Source organism: Miscanthus floridulus, chromosome 1 (genome assembly GCF_019320115.1).
Source record: "Miscanthus floridulus cultivar M001 chromosome 1, ASM1932011v1, whole genome shotgun sequence".
NCBI lineage: Eukaryota > Viridiplantae > Streptophyta > Magnoliopsida > Poales > Poaceae > Miscanthus > Miscanthus floridulus.
In genome coordinates this window covers 156,907,829-156,926,977 of record NC_089580.1, presented here as the reverse complement: position 1 = coordinate 156,926,977, position 19,149 = coordinate 156,907,829, and the positions used below count along the sequence as shown (strand labels likewise).

The following is a 19,149-nucleotide window of genomic DNA, read 5'->3' as shown; positions in this document are numbered from 1 at the left end:
CTGTTAGCATCCTTCAAGGGTTCCTTAACATAAGAACATTTATGTTGAATGTGTAGTGAGGTGAGATATGCTTTAAATTTCTAGAAGTAGGAATAGAAAACCATTAGGTTTTTGGAAATAAAAAAATCATGTGTCAGATACGTTCGATTTTCTCCATGCCATTCATGGTTTTACAATAGTTGGTTCTTCATATATTCTTACATGCAGATGAAAATATGTCGACGGCGCTATAAAAATACCTACTTTTACACCCTAAGTTGCTTCTTTGGTTCTCAATTCAAAGTAGGTATTTGCTTCATGCCGTAGGGTTGATGGGTTCTTTTTCTTTATTTATATTCAATGGGTCTTTGGTCAATATTTCCTGAGTATTTGAGACTGGTGAATGAAATTCCCATATACTCAAGATTGTGAGAGCCATGTTGAAGAGTAAACATTACCTCAAGTTGCATTTGGTTTCCAGATGTGTCAATTAACAATGAAGTATTTGGCTCAATGAACATTTATACTCGGTTCAGACAATGGGCATGTGTTTTAAATTGGTAAAATGATATATATGCTTCTATATGCTAAAGCTTTCCTTTTTTACATATTGTATCCATGATTCTGCACATCCCCAAGGGAACTATCGTTTGTGGTCCTTGCATCCTAGATATGGACAATACAGTTCCCTTGGAGTCTTATAAGAAAAATGAATGTAATATTTGGAACCATATATGATTGTTTTACTTATTTTTTAGTCATTGTCTCAGTTGATGCTCATAAAAGCAAAAAACTTGACATGAGTAGCTTGAAAATAGCACTGCAAAATGAATCTAGCTTTTCCTTATTGGATTCACTGTCTAAAACTATGGCTTATATTTCTAAAATTTAGTAAGATATGAGCTGCCTCTTTTTCAATAAATCAATACACAGTTTAGAGATACATCAGATGACATCATACCTACATAATGACTAATATTAAGCTTGGACCAGGAAGGCATACTTTCCTTCTATACTAACTAAACCCATTAAAGGATCTAGAAAAATTAAGCTGTAGCAAACACTGTAAAAAAACTCAGGCAAATAACAGGAACCGATACTATTTTCTATATCCAGTAAGGAATTTTTCTCGGTCATGTTGTGCTCTACATATTCTTAATATGTGGGCTTGGTAATTTTCATGTCACTCCTAGCTGCAGAAAAAAGGAACTGTCTAAAGTATGCTGCTAGCCAAAGTCTGAGGTTAGTCTCATTGCTTCATACAGCTGTCGTGTGCTTGATGGTTACCTTGCGCATTTTGTTTGGCGCTTTAAATATACTCCCTAATTTACATGCCTAGAGTAGTAGATGGTGCGAACGTATGTTCTTAGCATTCTTGAGGTGGCTACTTTAATTTTATCTGGCACCTTAAATTTGTGTAGAGTTCTAACTTGTAATCCAGTGAGGTAGATTAATATTTGTCTTATTTAATCCAGTGAGGTGGATTAGATTTGTCTTACAATTGAATGTTAGGCTAATTGTATAGCTATAGATAGTTAGATGAAGCTTGTGCACGTCTCTTAGGTATTATGTGAATTAAATTTTATTTGTGGTGATTGATGTTTCTTATAGTGCCACTAAGGTAGCGTTTGATTGGGAGACAAGGTGGGGTAGGATGGTCCTTATGGCAGAACCGCCTAATCTAATGCCTCATAGGAGTGCTCGTATTCCATTAGACACTAAGCACTCGAAGGCAGACACTAAATTACTCGGTTTCGTCGGACACACCCCAGAGGAGAATCCAAAAATCCATATTTTTCCATTAGGATCATAAATGAGAGAATAAAGCTTACATCACGATTAACCATTTCTTACATCACTTTTAGTATAGCATCAGAGTATGATAGTTATTGTATAATAGTGGAATATAATCATCTCATCAGAGTTTATGAACAATTTATTTGAACAGCAGAATATAAACATGTGGACAGAGTTATAGCGGAAATAAACATCTATTCATGGCATGATGAAGCATTGATAAATAAACTAGGACGACAGATTATAAAACTTTCATTTATAAAAACATTTAGTGAGAGTTATAAATAAAAACTATGATCGCAGCATAAAGGGAATCCTCTCTGAGCCCACTAGGAGGAATCCACACATAAGGGTCAGCTTTAGCCTCCACCTATCACCTGCAATAGGGGGAATAAAACCCGGAGTACTCAATTGTACTCAGCAAGACTTACCCAATAAGAAGAAAGAAAAGACTCCAAGGATATGCAAGGCTCTCTGGCTTGTGGGTTTATTGCATTTGCAGGAAGCATTACTAAGCGTGCATCCTTATATTCCATTTTTATTAATAGTCACATTTGTTCATTAACTAACAATTCTATATAAGCATATGTGCTACTTTCAAGCAGGTGGTAAGCAATCAGATTTCCTCTTTCCATCTTTCATCTTTTAGTTCTTACTATGGTGCTAGGCATAAGATAAGCCGTACCGACTCGGCGACAATTCGCGAACCAATGTCCCCAGCTGAGTACCCCAAAAACATATGCCCCGCTTGTACCCAAGGCACAAGCAGAACTAACCCATCACTCTCCTGTCCTAGGGTCCTAGGTCCTCGTCCAAACTAGGACTCCATTCCCCTGTCCCTGAGTCCCAGACTCAGTGCGGTGCAAGGACCTCCTCCACCAAAAACAAAACACTGACAGTCGGTCCGGAAAGAGCCGGAACCCATGACAAGAGAGTAACAAGCCTTCCAAGCGCTCATATACAAGTATATGCTCAGGATAATAAATCTGTGACTAGGCTCGATGGCTTATGCAACGATTGGTCCTTAATCGACACAGACAGGGAAAGCAGTGTTACCAAGCTATGCCCCGCGTCCACGGTGACACAACCTCTTACACCCACTAATACCCAAACCATATCCCTACCTGGTCATCATTTTCCTTTCCACTATTTATATATTCCAAGTGATAATAATCCAATAATATATTTCCTATCTCTCGCGAGTGATAGCCATCACTCGACTTCTACCGAAGTTCTATAGCATAGCATTCTACACGATCCTGTCATACTAGTAAGACTCATAGGATAAAGATATATATATATATATATATATATGCAAGTGGGTTTCATTCAACTCCTTAAACTTAATGCATAACTATAATTTAAACTATAGAAAGTAGGGGTTATGCATCGGGGCTTGTCTGGGTAAGATATATAACCAAAAGTTAGTATTTGCATCTTTAGCTCATCCACCATCAATGGATAGAAAGCCCATTGCATCATCTCTTGGAGAGAATACCATTACATCATCTTTAGATTCCCAATCATCCTTCAATTGATCTGTTGATTCATCATCGTACCTATATGATATACATGCGATGCAATGCAAAGATGTAATTAATCAACTACAATCGTGACTCATAAAATACGACGTACGCCTCTTGAGTTAATGGGCTAGTTCTAACAATGACTGTACTTAGGCTACATATCCACGTTGTCGAATAAGACATTATTTCCCAACAATTATTTTAGTTATATAAACCCAAGATGTTTCTTTATTGCATTCTATCGATTTAACCTTTATTCAGAATAGGGCATCATTATCTATTTAGCAAGCTAATTATTTTGGAGCTACAAAAATTACAGTGAGTACCTAATATTGTTAGTAGGCTACTATAAAAATTTTAGATCCAACTCTATTACTAATTAATCACAACAATTCCTACAAGTTTATATTTTTACAATATTAAGTACCTTAAATTAATTATATAGCTTCCAAAAATATTATTAAACTATGTGAACAAAATATACTAATAGGTAGATCCTGGTTTTAGGAGACTAACAAAATTGGTTTCACAATTTTTTGATTCCTATACTATTTTATATTGATTTTACAAGTTAAACTAGAAACCTATATTAGAAAAGCATTTCGAAAATGAAAAGGGCCGGCGGCAACCCTTTTCAGCCCAGTAGCTCCCACAGCCCACGTGGAAAGGACACATGCGCAGTAGGCCAAACCAACGAGCGGCCCACGACATGGAGCCTGCGTGAGCACCGGTGATTTTACAGAAAGGTCCCCGTACTACACGGTTATTACACGACGACTCCATGTACTATTACAACAGAGATAGTCATCACACCGACCACCCCAAAAACATCATCTTCGCAAAGACGAAGCCCCCGTCGTGCCTGGGCACAGTGGCATAGCTCTGACCGGCACAGCACGCCTACGCCAGACAGCGGAGCGGGGCACCGCTACCTGAGCAAGCCAACGAGCGCTGTGGGGCCATGACAAACTCCTAGACGGCGGTTGGGAGAAAACCCATGGTCCCAGCGCTCTGTCCGCGCCGCTGAGCCACCCGCCATAGTGGCGCGAGCACGCCGGCGTCCTAGGATGCTAACGGAGAATTAGAGGCGGTGGTAAAGCAGCAGGGGCTCACCGTAGTCCGCGCTATAGAGATGGGTGGAGCGAAAGACGGTCGAGTCAGCCTAGCCATGTGCGAGCGGCCCAAGCAGTGACGCTCCAAGGCAGACATGGCCACATCACCTCATCGCTAGCGAGAAACCTGGCCAAAGGAAGGTGAGCACCTGATAGAGGGGATCAAATCACAACTACTGATGCCATCAATTGAACCATTACCGATGGTGAGGGCCCTACCCCCAATCACGCTTTGCTCTAGTGACGAGCTGACCAACGATGATGGAACTCCAAAATTGGCCATCGCTAACGCACGACTATGGCTAAATGCGGGTCGGGCGGTTGGCTAGCTCCGCAACCTAACTACTTACGTGAAGAATTGCCCTGAGACGGGCCCTGTGTTGTGAATTTGAACGACGCCCGCTGACAGCAGCATGAGGGCGCGATAGAGCATAGCGGGCTGTTGTGCTACGAGATAGCGGAGACGACGTCTACTCGATGGGACCACTTGGCCTTGTCCGCGCATAGGCGGCAGAAATGGAACAACGAGTGCGTAGGAAGGGCATCAACAACCCGACAAGGTGGTAGCTCGACAGGAGGAAAGAAAATATTATTACAATATTAAGTACCTTAAATTAATTATATAGCTTCCAAAAATATTATTAAACTATGTGAACAAAGTATACTAACAGGTAGATCCTAGTTTTAGGAGACTAACAAAATTGGTTTCACAATTTTTGGATTCTTATACTATTTTATATTGATTTTACAAGTTAAACTAGAAACCTATATTAGAAAAGTATTTCAAAAATGAAAAGGGCCGGCGGCAACCCTTTTTGGCCCAGCAGCTCCCACAGCCCGCGCGGAAAGGACACGCGCGCAGCAGGCCGAACCAACAAGCTGCCCGCGACGTGGATCCTGCGTGAGCATCGGTGATTTTGCAGAAAGGTCTCCGTACTATGTGGTTATTACACAATGACTCCACGTACTATTACAACAGAGATAGTCATCGCACCGACCACCCCAAAAACATCATCTTCGCAAAGACGAGGCCCCCGTTGTGCCTGGGCACAGCGACGCAGCTCTGGCCTGCATAGCACACCTACGTCGGACAGCGGAGCGGGGCACCAGCTACCCGAGCAAGCCAATGAGCATCGCGGGGCCACGACAAACTCCTAGACAGCAGTTGGGAGAAAACCCATGGTCCCAGCGCTCTGTCCATGCCGCTGAGCCACCCGCCACGGTGGCGTGAGCACGCTGGTGTCCTAGGATACTAATAGAGAATTAGAGGCGGTGGTAAAGCAGTAGGGGCTCACCATAGTCTGCGTTGTGGAGACGGGTGGAGTGAAAGGCGATCAAGTCAACCCAACCATGTGCGAGCGGGCCGAGCAGCGGCGCTCCAAGGTGGACATGTCCACGTCACCTCGTCGCCGGCGAGAAACCTAGCTGAAGGAAGGTGAGCACCCGATAGAGGGGATCAAATCACAACTACTGATGCCATCAATTGAACCATTACTAACGGTGAGGGCCCTACCGCCAATCACGCTCTGCTCTAGTGACGAGCTGACCGACGACGATGGAACTCCAAAATTGGCCATCGCTAATGCATGACTATGGCTAAATGTGGGTCAGGCGGTTGGCCAGCTCATTGACCTAACTACTGACACGAAGAATTGCCCTGAGAAGGCCCCTATGTCGTGAATTTGAACGACGCCCGCCGACAGCAGCACGAGGGCACGACAGAGCATAGCGGGCAGTTGTGCATGTCATAGGGCGATTCGACTTGCTGTGGCGTGAGGGCGATAAGGAGACTGCGCTATGGGACATCGGAGATGGCGTCTACTCGACGGGACCACTTGGCCTTGGCCGCGCGCAGGTGGTGGAAATGGAACAATGAGTGCGCGGGAAGGGCATCGACAACCCGACAAGGCGGTAGCTCGACAAGACAGCGGAGCGCAGTAGTTACTGCGGGGTAAATAGCTCGGTGGTAGTTGGATTGGGTGGCGAGGCAAGAGCCACGTCGACCCGATGGCTGCTATCATGGCACTAGCCTAGCCATGCATAGCTTCGCCAGCAGCGCGCACACACCACCCTACGGCAGCGACTGCGCTCAGACGGGCCGGCCAATCGGCAACGGCACGCCCATGAGGCGACCCTAGGGCAACAGCAAGGGTAGGCGCGGCACATGCGTGAAGGGTGCCTGAATGCGACGGCGCAACGTGGTAGACATGGTGATCGCGGCCACAGGCTGATCGGCCAAAACAAGTGTCATGCACGTTTTTTAAAGCGACGCCAAAGCTACCAAACAGTGCGGTTAAGGTTCGACCAACCTCACTAACTCAAAGTCCACACCACCAGCTTGCTAGGGAAGCATTCAACGCGATCAAAGAGTGACTAGGGAAAAAGATACAAGAAGTCCAAGACGAGTTCGTCGCGCAGCACGCCGGTTCACGAATTAAACACCGAATGTGGTTCTTCGCGTTTTCTAAAGAGTTTCGAGCAATTCTTGGGGGTAACCCCGCTACGTCAGACCATTCTATGAACCACTCCACGCCAAAGTACTCACCATGATGCAACTAGCGGTACAAGAATATAAAGCCAGTGTTTAAGAAATTTAGCTAGAATTTAAATGTTAACACGCCATTGTCTATCGTCATCTTAGGAATTTCAAGATTTAAGTTATAACTAACAATCATTAGCACTTTTGTCTTAATTTATAGAGGGTCAAAACCTTGTCAATCTGAACTTAATTATCACATGCACTAATCCCTACTTTATACTAACTCATAGAGGCAAAACATTTAAGTACTATTTGATTATTTGCTCAATATAATTCACCAATAATGACATCCTAACTATTACTCAACTTCTTGTCGATTTACAAAAATTCTAGTTTAAATCTCGGATTTGATTTTGGAGCTATCATATATACTATTGAATAGCTTTTTACTAACCAGAACAAGAGTTGCATTTTTCTCTATTAACTTGCACTTCAAACTTTTATCAAATATGAATTACAAGCTATATTTTATTTGGTTTATAATTTTTTAACGCTTAATCCCATAGAACAAACCATCCGCTATCTATTTGCTAGAATTGTTGTCTGACATTCCTAAATATCTTTACGTACTAAATAATTTAACTCGGGCGTTTACTTGAGTCCACAAAACTAAGTCACACGGGATTCGCTTATCGCATCAAGTACCTTTTAAATAAAAAATTCTGAGAGACTCGTTTCAAAATTTTAACTTAGGCCTAAATCGCAGTGCTAAACGAGCTCGTAACACTAGGGGTGTTACAGTCCTGTCTCTGGTTTGTGGGACGGGACGCGTTCATTTTCTGTTTGGTTGAGAAATGACGGGACCAACCCGTTTTCTGTTTGGTTCCGAGACTTCAAAAGTGGGATAAGCTATTGACATACAGGGCCCACATCCATCATATTTTTTTCTTCTCCCTTTTCTTTTTTTCTTTTTTCTTCTTCATTATTTATTTTTTCCTTCCTCCTTTCCCTTCCTTTTTCCTACACATGCACGCATTGTCTTCCTCAGAGTCCCAGGCTCGTAGCGTGGCGTCGGCGGGGCGGAGCTGGCCCTCACCCGCACGGCGGCGGCGGGGCCACTGCTCGCTCGCGCCCTCACCCGCATGCCAGCAGCTGAAGGTCACCCACGGCGGTAGCGGGCCGGATCTTGGCTACGTGCTTGCCCACGCGACGGCAGCCGACTGGATCTCCCCCGCGCGCTCGTTGGCCGAAGCTCCCCCGCGCGCTCGCCGGTCGAAGCCCCCCACACTCCTCTTCTCCTCCGCATCGGGCATGGCTCCTCTCTCCTGTTCTCCTCCGCGTCGTGTCCGACGCAGCTCCTCTCCATGACCCCGTCCGCGTTCGGCACCTCCACGAGCCGCTCGTCCCACCTGGGACAGACCCCGTCCGTGAAATTTTGGGGGACGGAGTCGCCCCGCATCTCACGCGAATATTCGTGTCAGGGACGTCCTCGCTCCACTCCGCCTCCCAACCAAACAACGCTGATCTCGAGTCCATCCCATCCCGTCCCACGTCGTCCTCCCAACCAAACACACGGTAAGAAGACGAGGTTGTATTTTGATTGGTATTATTTAGATTCTGAAATCTAACAATGCAGATGAAACTAACGGTGCATACGCCATGATTATGTAGCTGAATTTGATTCTGGAATCTTAGTTGATACAAATATTTAGGAGTGCATCTGGTTCTGTGTTGTGTGCTTCCCTGCAGGATGTTAGTTCTAGCCTTGATGCAAGTAACCTATAGTTCTTAACTTTTGCAGGCTAAAAGGAGTGTTCCACGTGAGGCAGTGGATGGCATATTTGAGGCCTGCTTGCCCAAACCAACCGAAACAAAGGCCAGGAAATATTGCTGATATTGATATAGATGGGCGAGGGGACACTGAAACGTGTGGATGTTTGTATCATCTGATGCTTCATTTCTATGAGTTCCCGTCCATGGGTGCAATATGATGTGCTGTTGCTTCTCTTGGGTAGTATAGATATATAAATAACTTGTACATTCTTTAGCTTTTTTCTTAACCGATGTCCCCGGTTTCTGGTGACATGTATCAAATTGGCTGGTCAGCCCCTGACACTGAATATGAGGGTAGGCTAACAGCTGGAGGCTGTATACTAATAACTGTTCTATCAGCTGCAATAAATTGTTTGTGGATGATCAACTTATGCTTAGTGTTGGACGTTTAACATTCAAACAAAACATGCCACTCTGTTAATCGACTAAACGATCTTGGTAGACTTATTGGCCGAAAATGTGCAATTTCCTACTATTTAGTGTTCTCCATTGCACATATGGGTTACTATTCTAAGCTACTGGTTAAAGTGTTTGGTAATTATCATCGATGATATTTGGCCATTACAATTTCTGATCTTAAAATGCATAATATAGATCTTTGCATTGCCATGTCTGCTAAAATTAATATTATTTTCTGGTCATGACAGGACACGTGAGTTTCGATCATGAACTGCAATGGATTAATATGTAATGTATGGCTGAATAGAACCATAATGGCTACGTTAGCCATGCATGTAGTGAAGGATTGTGTCATCTATGGCTGAATAGAACCATAACAGTTGCGATGGCCCTGCAACTCATGTTTGTGAATGCTCCATTTCTGCTAGGTTACTCTTTTGCTGTGAAAATATTAGCGATAATTATATTTCGTATCTTAGCCATATCTATTGTTCAAAAATTATTTTTCTTAAGTCATTGTAGGGCGATGTTCTAGTAACGTATTGACTTTTACATGCTCCGCGCTAGAGCTAAAAAAATTAATAGCGATTCACCTTTTGCCCATTCTCCCTTTTCCACGTCAGTCCGAGCCTGCTCCCAGACCTACTCAGGCAGCGACATCGACCGACAACTGTTGGAGATGCCCTAACGGCCAAACCTAGAGGCTGACTGGCTGAGGCACCAACGTGTAGCCTTAGGGTGGGGTTTTAGGGGTGTTTGGTTGCCCCTTCTAAATTTTAGTCGTTGTCCTATCGAATGTTTGATATATGTATGGAGTATTAAATATAGACCAATTACGAAACTAATTGCATAGTTTACGACTAATTTGCGAGATAAATCTTTTAAGCCTAATTAGTCCATGATTTGACAATATTTTGCTACAATAAACATATGCTAATGACGGATTAATTAGGCTTAAAAAATTTATCTCGTAAAGTATTGACGGATTATATAATTTATTTTTTTTTATTAATATTCAAATACCTCATACGACATACTCCCGATATACCTCTTAAATTTTAGTCACCCTATCGACGCCTCCTTTCCACCGGCGCTCCCCGTCACCAACCACACTTCAGACGCTATATTCGTACGACCTTTTTAGATATGCAAATTCCCAACAAATGGAGGTGTTTATTGTGATCCAACCTTGAATAAATAATGCGGCAGACCTTGTGCGAGGTTGCTCTAGGGTTTTTGCCACGCCGCCGCCGCCGCTCTGCCCTCGCATCACCTCTCACAACACCGAGACACCAAGATGACGGCGCAGACTGCGGAGGAGCTCGCCACCCAGATGGAGCAGCAGAAGCTCGAGGAGCAGAAGACCGAGGTGAGATTTCGCACACACTCCTCCCGAATGGTCCGAATCAGAAGGGGAATCGGTGTCGCATAGGCTATGGATACTGTGATCCAAAAGAGAATTGATGTTTTATTGCTAGCTGCAGATCCACGAACCTGAAGTAGATTGATTTTGTAGGTGGTTCTTGGTGGATCATGTAAAGCTCCATCTTTTTATATTATTTGTTATTATTATTATTATGGACGGTGAGGAAATGGTTGGTTCTGATAATTTTGGTCTTTTGCGGATTGTTATTGTTTTTTACGCGGGGTGGCGCGATCCTTTTTATCTCGCTTGCCGTCTTGCAGCATGTTTTCGTGGTAATGTTGTCCATCAACTATTCTGATATGCGTGACACCGGCATGCTTATCTGTTGAATGCCATGGACAGGCAGAGGAGGTTGTGGTGGAGGATGAGGAGGATGACGATGAGGACGACGACGACGATGACAAGGATGATGATGATGAACTCGATGGTGAGTTACTATGATCTGAGAATCTCTCTTTAGTGCTATTCAGGTTGATAATATGTGAAATAGTGACGAAAGAAATGTCTTGATATCTTGGAGCTTGTAATGTTTATAATTTATTGTCACCCTTCACCCGTCTGTCTCATTTCTGTGAAATGATTTGGCACTTCTAATGGTTCTGGATGCTTAATCTTGAACTGCTGTACATAATAGAGCAAGGGGCATGTATAGTTTTGTTTCGGGCAGTGTAAATTGATATGTGAATGTGATTTGGAGTGTAAAGCCAAGTTTGTCGTGAGCAGGATTTCCCCATATCTGATGTATCATATTTCTGTGTATTTTTAGCCTGTTGTTGACTTCTGTATCAATGTATGAAGGTCCAGAGTGGATTTTGTTAAGTTTGAGGTTATGCTTAGCTTATGAATGCTTGTAGGTAGTTGATGTTTTTGCTGTTACTGATTATGTCTGCCCTATTGCACTGCCTATATTGTTTTATCTATATCAGCTACATGTCAACCACATCCTTGAAAAACCCACATATCAACTATGCATAGTCACATACCATGCATAGACATGTAAACTGAATTGCTTAGTTAGGCAGTCTCACTTGTTGGTGATCAGTGCAGAAGCCTGTGGGCAAACAAATGCTATGGCATTAGTTTTCCTGTTTCCCTGTACCTTTTCAATTTGCTGTCTGTTTTATCTCTGGTGTGTGGAACAATTGCAACACCTGTGTCTGACAAGTACTGGTCACTTTTTCATCTTCAGGACAAGGAGATGCCAGTGGCAAGTCAAAGCAAAGCAGGAGTGAGAAGAAGAGCCGCAAGGCCATGCTGAAGCTTGGCATGAAGTCCATCACTGGTGTCAGCCGTGTCACTGTGAAGAAAAGCAAGAATGTAATTCACCACCATTCACTCAGATCTCGCAAACTGGTGTATCTTTTGTGTTGTCTGGCTAACTATATACTTTTTTCCAGATACTGTTTGTCATCTCCAAGCCAGATGTGTTCAAGAGCCCGAATTCGGACACCTACGTCATATTCGGCGAGGCCAAGATCGAGGACCTCAGCTCCCAGCTGCAGACCCAGGCCGCAGAACAGTTCAAGGCTCCTGACTTGAGCCAGATGATCTCGAGCCCAGAGACATCTGGTCCGGGCCAGGAAGACAACGAGGAGGAGGTCGACGAAACTGGTGTTGAGGCCAAGGACATTGAGCTGGTGATGACCCAGGCGTCTGTTTCGAGGCCCAAGGCTATCAAGGCCCTCAAGGCTTCTAACGGGGACATTGTCACTGCCATTATGGATCTGACAAATTAGAGCGTTGTTTCTGTCGAACCATTTTTCCTTTCGAGTGCTATGCAATGCGACTGGAGTGTTATCTGTGGACCATGTGCTTAGATGATGATGTTACCATGATTGCTTCTTCGGTAAGGTCATTCAAACACGGTTTCATCTTTGCTGGCTTGCTATATGGCAATAGTTTATAGCCCAAGCTGTTTGTCTATGGCTATGGTATTTCAGAAATGTCACAGTTTTCTATGGTTCTGGTATTTTGGTAACGTCACAGTTCTCTGGCTCTGGTATTTCTGTAATGCCATAGTTTTCTTTTCTTTATACCTCTATTGCTGTAATATGATCACTGTCAGCTCCTCATGTTTATGTCAGAACCGTCAGTCCTCATGTTTTCATTCCTTGAAGTGCTGCTGCTCTTCTGTAGCCCTGGCAAGGCGGCTCCTTTTCGTGTTTGTGTGATTTGCAGTTGCTCTGTTCTGCTAGGGAAATTAAGAAAAAAATCCCGCTTTGTGCATGTGTATCTCTTCCTCGAATGTCCTTGATTGAAACAGTGATGGGCAAATACAGATTCCATGGGTTTGGCGGAGTTAAAGTCTACGGGACTCAGGAGCTCTGGAGTTCGGGGACGGCGCAATCGAAGTCGTCCGAGGGGCAAAGATGAAACAGAGCGGGCACTACTATTTCCAGCGGGACAGAAACTGTGGGTCCTGAGTCCTGGCCTGAATATCAGTGAATCGATTCACGAAGGATATGCATTTTGCAAGCAATTCCTGAGAGAGCACACTGCACAGTTTCGGCAGCATCCGGATTTTTGTAGGCTCGTAGTTGTACGTAGTCATTTGGTTTGATAAAAACCAATATTACATGTTTTTGATGCCTGGCCCTTGTTGGGTTCAGATCTGTATGCTCCGCGTCTGACCCCAGGCGCACAGGAAGAGCGAGGACATGGACCTTGACTTGAATCTAACGCTTAGCAAACTAATTTCAACCAGTTATACGTTACTCCCTTTAGTCCTGGAAAAAAATACAATTAACAATTCTACGTAGTTACGGGTAACTATTTTAAGTTTTATCCAAATTTATACAAAACAAGTATTATGATCTAAGATAAATATCGTTTTATTCATCATCGAATATATTTTATACATTATGCTGTTGTTGTACTACTACTTGACGTTGCCTCCTTTGTCCAAGGGTTGATATAACAGTAACAGGGCAGGAGCTGGTAAGCTAAAGCCCCTTTGGAATGTAGGATCTTTTTTGTTTTTGCATTTTTTTCTATGAAAAATAAACTGATTCCTACAAAATTTCTATATAACTTCTGTAAAATTCCTACGTCTCAAAGGGACCATAAATGTGTTCTTTTCCACCTGCGTGGTATTTTGCTACTGCTCGCGATCGTTCACCACCCGTGATCTACAGGTACGGAATGTACGACACAAATGGTTACGGTGGTAGCCTGGTAGGCATCCTCGCCTGCAAGACACTGCAAGCCTATGCTGCTCTGATCCCGTCCCCAATCCCATGGGCCATGGCCCATGGTTTCCGTCCCGAGCCCAGGAACGCCTGCGCGCCCTGCAGGCCACAGCAAGTCAGCAACCACAACCCCAACTCCAACTGGAAAAATTGGCCGGATAGCAATGTGTTCTGCTCTCGTGGTCACCACTCACCACAGCACCACACCACAGCGCCCCCTGGGATGGGACGACGACGATGCCAGCAAAACGGCGGAAGTTTCGCAGGAATGCGAGGATAAGGACCCGGCAAGGCACCAACGAGCTTCGACGAATCAGGAGTCAGGACAGGTACACGCCATCGAATCATTCTCATTCGTGCGTCCTCCATCAACTGCCCTGCCCTGCCCCATGGCTGGAAATTCAGGGTTGCCTCACGCCACCACATCAGCACATGCCGGCGAAAGTCCACATGGAGATAACTCTAGCGAAACCGTGGACACGAAGACGACGGGCCGGTATTTCTAGTCTACTAGTCTGCTACCATTGGGATAAGAATATATAGTGACAGACAAAGAAGTACCAACTGCATTAGACCTGACAAAACAGCTTGCCTTGCCATTGTCATCACCTTCTCGTATCTGATGATGATAACCATCCAAAGTGATTAGCGTAAACACGCACTGGCAGGTACATAGTATAGTAAAAAAACACACAGAAAATGAGTTCGAGTGATCTCATGAAGGGTTACTCTAAACCGGGTCAAGTTCTTCAGTGGTTTTCAAATGCTGGCTGCATGTGTGTGCATCACGGATCAGCTACCAGTTTTCAAACGAGACGTCCAACACAGGAGCACATCCACCATTGGGTAAGACAGTCAGAAGGGTCATAATCAACGCATGTTTAACAAAAAAAAAAAAAAATCAGTGAACTGCAAGTAGCTCAATACAGAAATCGACACAACGCCCAATTTCAATACAAGATCCATACTAATTCCTGCCACTGGCTTAATTTATTGATGTAACCCTGAGTAGGTTGGCATACACAAGGTACCATGAGGTCAAAACGAAGCAACAGCTAGCTAAGGGAAGCTAGGTAAACGGTAGCCGGCAGATAAACCAGCCAAAGAGCATTGACTCCAATGTGAGTATTTTTCCAGTCAATTATGTCCATATATTTATTTTTCTCACAAGACAAATCTTTCGAAAATGAAAGCACACACATGTAGCCAAGTTGTGCTAGAGCTGATGGTAAACGAATGGTCAGGTATCTGGCTTCACTATTATCAGATCACAGTCGTCCATCTTTATCTTTTCTGGTAACTGACAGCTTTGTGAATAATTGTACAGCCGCGACAAAAAATCAGCCGAATATGGGCAATCATAACTGTAGCCTCTTCTAAAAAGGAGTTGAACAGCCATTAATTAGGCTTATAATTGTTTGCAAGCTCACATGTAAACAAAACCGAGTAGCTATGATGATAGCTTGGTAAAGTAATATACTTGCAATGAGAAACATTATGTGGCGATCATTAAAAAACCATACAGTACAGATTGAGTACTAAGATCCCACACATTAAAGCCCATTAGACCAGCATATTGACTAAAACAGTATTTCAAACCTGTGTAAGGTTACCACAGACTAATCTAGCGAGAACTTGATGAGCGGAAAGGCCACAGGAACGAGAACGGGTTCCTTCTCCTTTGACGGACATTGGTCCTCCCACTGCTGCTTGAACTACTTGAGCTCTGGCTTTGGTTGGTTGATCTTGTGCGTGAGCAGCTTGGTCCCGTAGTAGAACCCTGTGTTGGGAGCTCATAACGGCAAACAGGGCAGGAATTATGCTGCTCTAACCAAGGAACTATGCAATCGGAGTGGTATAAATGCTTGCATGGCATCTCTCTTGCTTCCGATCCCAACTCGAACTTCTCCTTGCAGACAGGGCAGTGCGAGTCCCCACTGAGATGCCTCTGAGTGATCTTAACTGTGGGCATAGCATCAATCGAGGACTGCGCAGCAGGTGGTGGTCCTTGACGATCGTTCTGAGTCAATTGCTCGATAAGATCATCTAATCCAGGTCCAACAAAGTAGTCTGCAATGTTGGCCCTCCTCATGCCAACACCGCGTCGTCCATTGATGAAAACATCGAATCCATTGTCCTCCGTGAGATGACCAGGGAGCTGACCACGGAAGAGCAGCCATGGCCCTGAACCAAACTCCATCTCCAGGTCTGAAAAGATGTTTGGCCTTCCTCTGACATCAACCTCCCTGTTCATCCCTGCCATACCATGCCGCATCACGGCGGAGATCGCTTCCATGATCCCGAACCTTGGGTCACGATGGAAATCAGGATCCATCCCAACGAAGTGGCTCATGAGAGCATCTACATCATCCATTTCAGCCACAAACCCAGAATCACAGTAGGGACACACCATCTCCCGGCCACGAGGCCTCACCCTCTGTCGGCATTGGTAACACCAGTATGATTGCCTGCCATCTGACATTTCTTCTGGTTAAATGTATCGCCTCCCAACTGCAAAACCTGACAAAATTTCCAAGATCTGAGCACAAAGCTCCACTAGACAGATAATAATCATATAAATTTTGAAACACAACTTACATGATCCAACTAGACCACCCAATACAACTACGTCGATAAGAAACTATGATCAGTATAAAAACTAAAACCGAGAAGACTTAATTGAGTAGCCAAGAATTTTTTTTTTAAAAAAAAACTTTCCAGATAAGCAGCTATAATAATTCTCTTTGCAGTGAACAGATTATTTCCAAGAAACATATAAAACTATGCGTATTTTCGTGCGTAATGAGTCAAGTAAGTAAACTCTTCACATGTCTTACGAGGACCAAGATGTGAACTGGGACGATCGAAATCGTTCAACTTTGCCTCAGACAACAGAAACTACTAAAGCTTTTCTCCAACCCACTTTCCAAACAAATCTCATGCCTTTCTTCCCACTATTATTTTCTTTAATAGGAAGGCAGCGAAAGGAGAGGGGAGAGGCAAAGATGATTCATTCCATACGTGAACAGGTTTCTTCTGATTTTGGCTCGATGAGTTCCTGAAAACAGGTAACAGAGTGGAAAACTCAAAATGGATGAATCCAAGCTCTCTCTCTTTTTTTTTCTGAAAAGAAACTGCACCCGTCACCCTCCAGTCCCCCATCTCAATTGGGCACCAACAAGTTAGTACCGCGCGAGGGGCGCCTACCGAGATCGCTCGATCGATCTCCCGCGCTGAAGAACAGCACCAACAAAACCCTAAACCAACCGCGGCCGCAACGACGGGTCGGGTTCGATTCGTGGGGGCACCACCTGGCACACGAACCCCACAAGGCACAACGGACTGAATGAATGGAGAAAGAAATGTTTGGATCCGAGTGGGCACAAAAACCTCCACAAACCGGAAAGCACGGATTACTAACCAACGGATGAAGAAACCGTCGATCCCTGACCTTAGTCCACCACCGCCGCCACGAGAGAGGAGCGGCGCCCGCGGCAACCACCACCAGACGGGGGTGAGGGGGAGGAGCGGAGGCCGCCACGAACAGGGGGTGTGGGGAGCGGAATGATGAAAAGGAAGAAGACACGGGGGCCGCCAGAGAGCGCGATTTGGTTCCTCCTAAACTAGTTTAGTGCTGTGCCATAGGAGGTTTGACGCGTATTAAATATAGATTAATTATATATAGTTTCCAACTAATTTATAAAAATATATATTTTAAATCTAATTAATTTATTATTTAACATTATAGTAATACAGTAAACATATTCTAATAATAAATTAATTAGATTTAATTAATTCGTCTCGTAAAGCCATAACGATTTGTTTTTTATCAGTATCCGTACAGCATATGCGACGCGCTCGTACTCCATCCCAACACTCCGATTGACTCCGCCCTGGGCCCACACCCCACCCTCAGTGCCGCAGTCGCTGTCCCCCCTCTCTTGGGCCCACACGGCAGCGGCAGGCCGTCCCGGCGGGTAAACAAGGAATCGATGCGATGCCCCCTCGTGTCCCGAGCCCGGGGGCGCGCGCCCCCTTGCTTTCAGCGAGATGCTTCCGCTAGTGGCCGGGCCCGGCCGGGCCGGGAGGTGTGCCGCGCGCCCCGCCGACATGTGGGCCCCGTCCTGGAGCTGAGCCTACCCGTCGGTGGAGGAGGCGGCTCAGTACCGGATGGAGCTGGAAAGGGTTTGGGGAGGGCCCAGCGCTAAATGTTCCGCAGGCCGCGCGATACGAGGCTGGATCGGCCGTCTGTGGGAAGAACGGACGGACGGATGGGGAGGTCCTGTCACGTGCTGCTGCGTCATTGTGTCCGGACTCGGGAGTGGGTTTTTTTAGGCCTGATAGTAATAATAAAATAAATTATAAAAGTTTTTGTTAATATATTATTAAATTATGGACTAATTAGGTTTAAAAAATTCGTCTCGTAAATTAGTCATAATCTATATAATTATTTATTTTTAGTTTATATTTAATATTCTATGTATGTGTCCAAATATCCGATGTGATAGGAAGAAACCTTTAAAAGAGAAACTAAACGAGGCTCGGTTTGTTGGTAAATGCTACGAGGAATCCTAATCTCATGGCACAGGACATGCTTCGGTCGCTTCCGTGTGGACCCTTTCACAGTATACTCCTATAAAGGAACCACAATACCCACTAGTAGTTCATAAATAAATACTCTATTCAACCCAAAATAAATGTGTGGCGGTCAATTTTTTAAGTTTAATTAAGTTTGTAAAAAAAGATAACCAAATTTCAATGAGACGAACAGAGCCAATGAAGCGAACTAATCATAGATCAGTTAGTTGGGTTTCTGGTGGTGGAACCTAGCCACCTAGGTTCAAGTTCTCGACTTGGCACGAGTGCTTACATTTTTTTAGATTTATTTCAGGATTTAACGGCGCTATGTTTTCAGTGGTAGGTGACGTCCCCATCGACAGCGAGGCGTCGGTAATGACTTTGTGAATTTCAAGATCTGTCGGCTTAGTCCTATAGAGTTGTGTGCGTGTGTTCATAGGGGTAAGTGTGCGTACGTTGTGGACATCTATGTTGTATTATGTAATTCTAAAAAAAAAGTTGTAGCCATGAAAGACTCTAAAACCATATAGATGGTAAAAAAACCTAGAAATACTTGAGTGTACTCTCTTAAATCGCATAGAGTATAGATTTTTCATATTTAAGTATGCTTTAACAAAAATAGTGGCTGATGTGGCATAGCGTATATCTAGTGCATAGCAAAAATTACTTTATCTGTTATTACTTCCTTTATTCTAAATTATAAGATATTTTGTTCTAAATTATAAAATATTTTAGCTTTTCTAGATTCATAAGTTTTACTATGTACTTCCTCTTGAAAGCTCTAGTTTGGTTCTGGTGAATTGATGAAACTCTAAGTGCTAACCTAGTTTAT

General features: G+C 44.1%; 2 protein-coding genes across 5 annotated transcripts; one reads left to right on the top strand and one right to left on the bottom strand.

The window, feature by feature from the left end:
• The first annotated feature begins 10,339 nt into the window (after nucleotides 1–10,339).
• On the top strand, nucleotides 10,340–12,520 carry LOC136499239 (nascent polypeptide-associated complex subunit alpha-like protein 1). The gene is made up of 4 exons (XM_066494954.1): nucleotides 10,340–10,494; nucleotides 10,894–10,978; nucleotides 11,741–11,868; nucleotides 11,949–12,520. Exons 1-4 carry the CDS (start codon nucleotides 10,423–10,425, stop codon nucleotides 12,285–12,287), a joined length of 624 nt encoding a protein of 207 aa, XP_066351051.1. The 5' UTR covers nucleotides 10,340–10,422; the 3' UTR covers nucleotides 12,288–12,520.
• A 2,666-nt stretch (nucleotides 12,521–15,186) lies between these two features.
• LOC136499223 (probable E3 ubiquitin-protein ligase RHC1A) lies at nucleotides 15,187–17,367 on the bottom strand. 4 transcript variants are annotated; one of them, XM_066494938.1, is made up of 3 exons: nucleotides 17,161–17,367; nucleotides 16,761–16,797; nucleotides 15,187–16,259 (listed from the first exon to the last, which is right to left on the bottom strand). In XM_066494938.1, the coding sequence occupies exon 3, from the start codon at nucleotides 16,219–16,221 to the stop codon at nucleotides 15,364–15,366; it is 858 nt and encodes a 285-aa protein (XP_066351035.1). In that variant the 5' UTR covers nucleotides 16,222–16,259; nucleotides 16,761–16,797; nucleotides 17,161–17,367; the 3' UTR covers nucleotides 15,187–15,363. The 4 variants fall into 4 exon arrangements, with proteins under 4 accessions (XP_066351035.1, XP_066351039.1, XP_066351034.1 ...); XM_066494942.1 differs by having other exon boundaries at nucleotides 17,191–17,367; XM_066494937.1 differs by lacking the exon at nucleotides 16,761–16,797.
• Between the last annotated feature and the right edge of the window lie 1,782 nt (nucleotides 17,368–19,149).

What these genes read in the sequence shown, in the direction of transcription:
- LOC136499239 (XM_066494954.1), top strand. Translation starts at nt 10,423, where the DNA reads ATGACGGCGCAGACTGCGGAGGAGCTCGCCACCCAGATGGAGCAGCAG. An exon ending in TGATGATGATGAACTCGATG is followed by an intron (nt 10,979 to 11,740) that starts GTGAGTTACTAT and finishes TTTCATCTTCAG; the next exon opens with GACAAGGAGATGCCAGTGGC. An exon ending in CTGTGAAGAAAAGCAAGAAT is followed by an intron (nt 11,869 to 11,948) that starts GTAATTCACCAC and finishes ACTTTTTTCCAG; the next exon opens with ATACTGTTTGTCATCTCCAA.
- LOC136499223 (XM_066494938.1), bottom strand. Translation starts at nt 16,221, where the DNA reads ATGTCAGATGGCAGGCAATCATACTGGTGTTACCAATGCCGACAGAGG.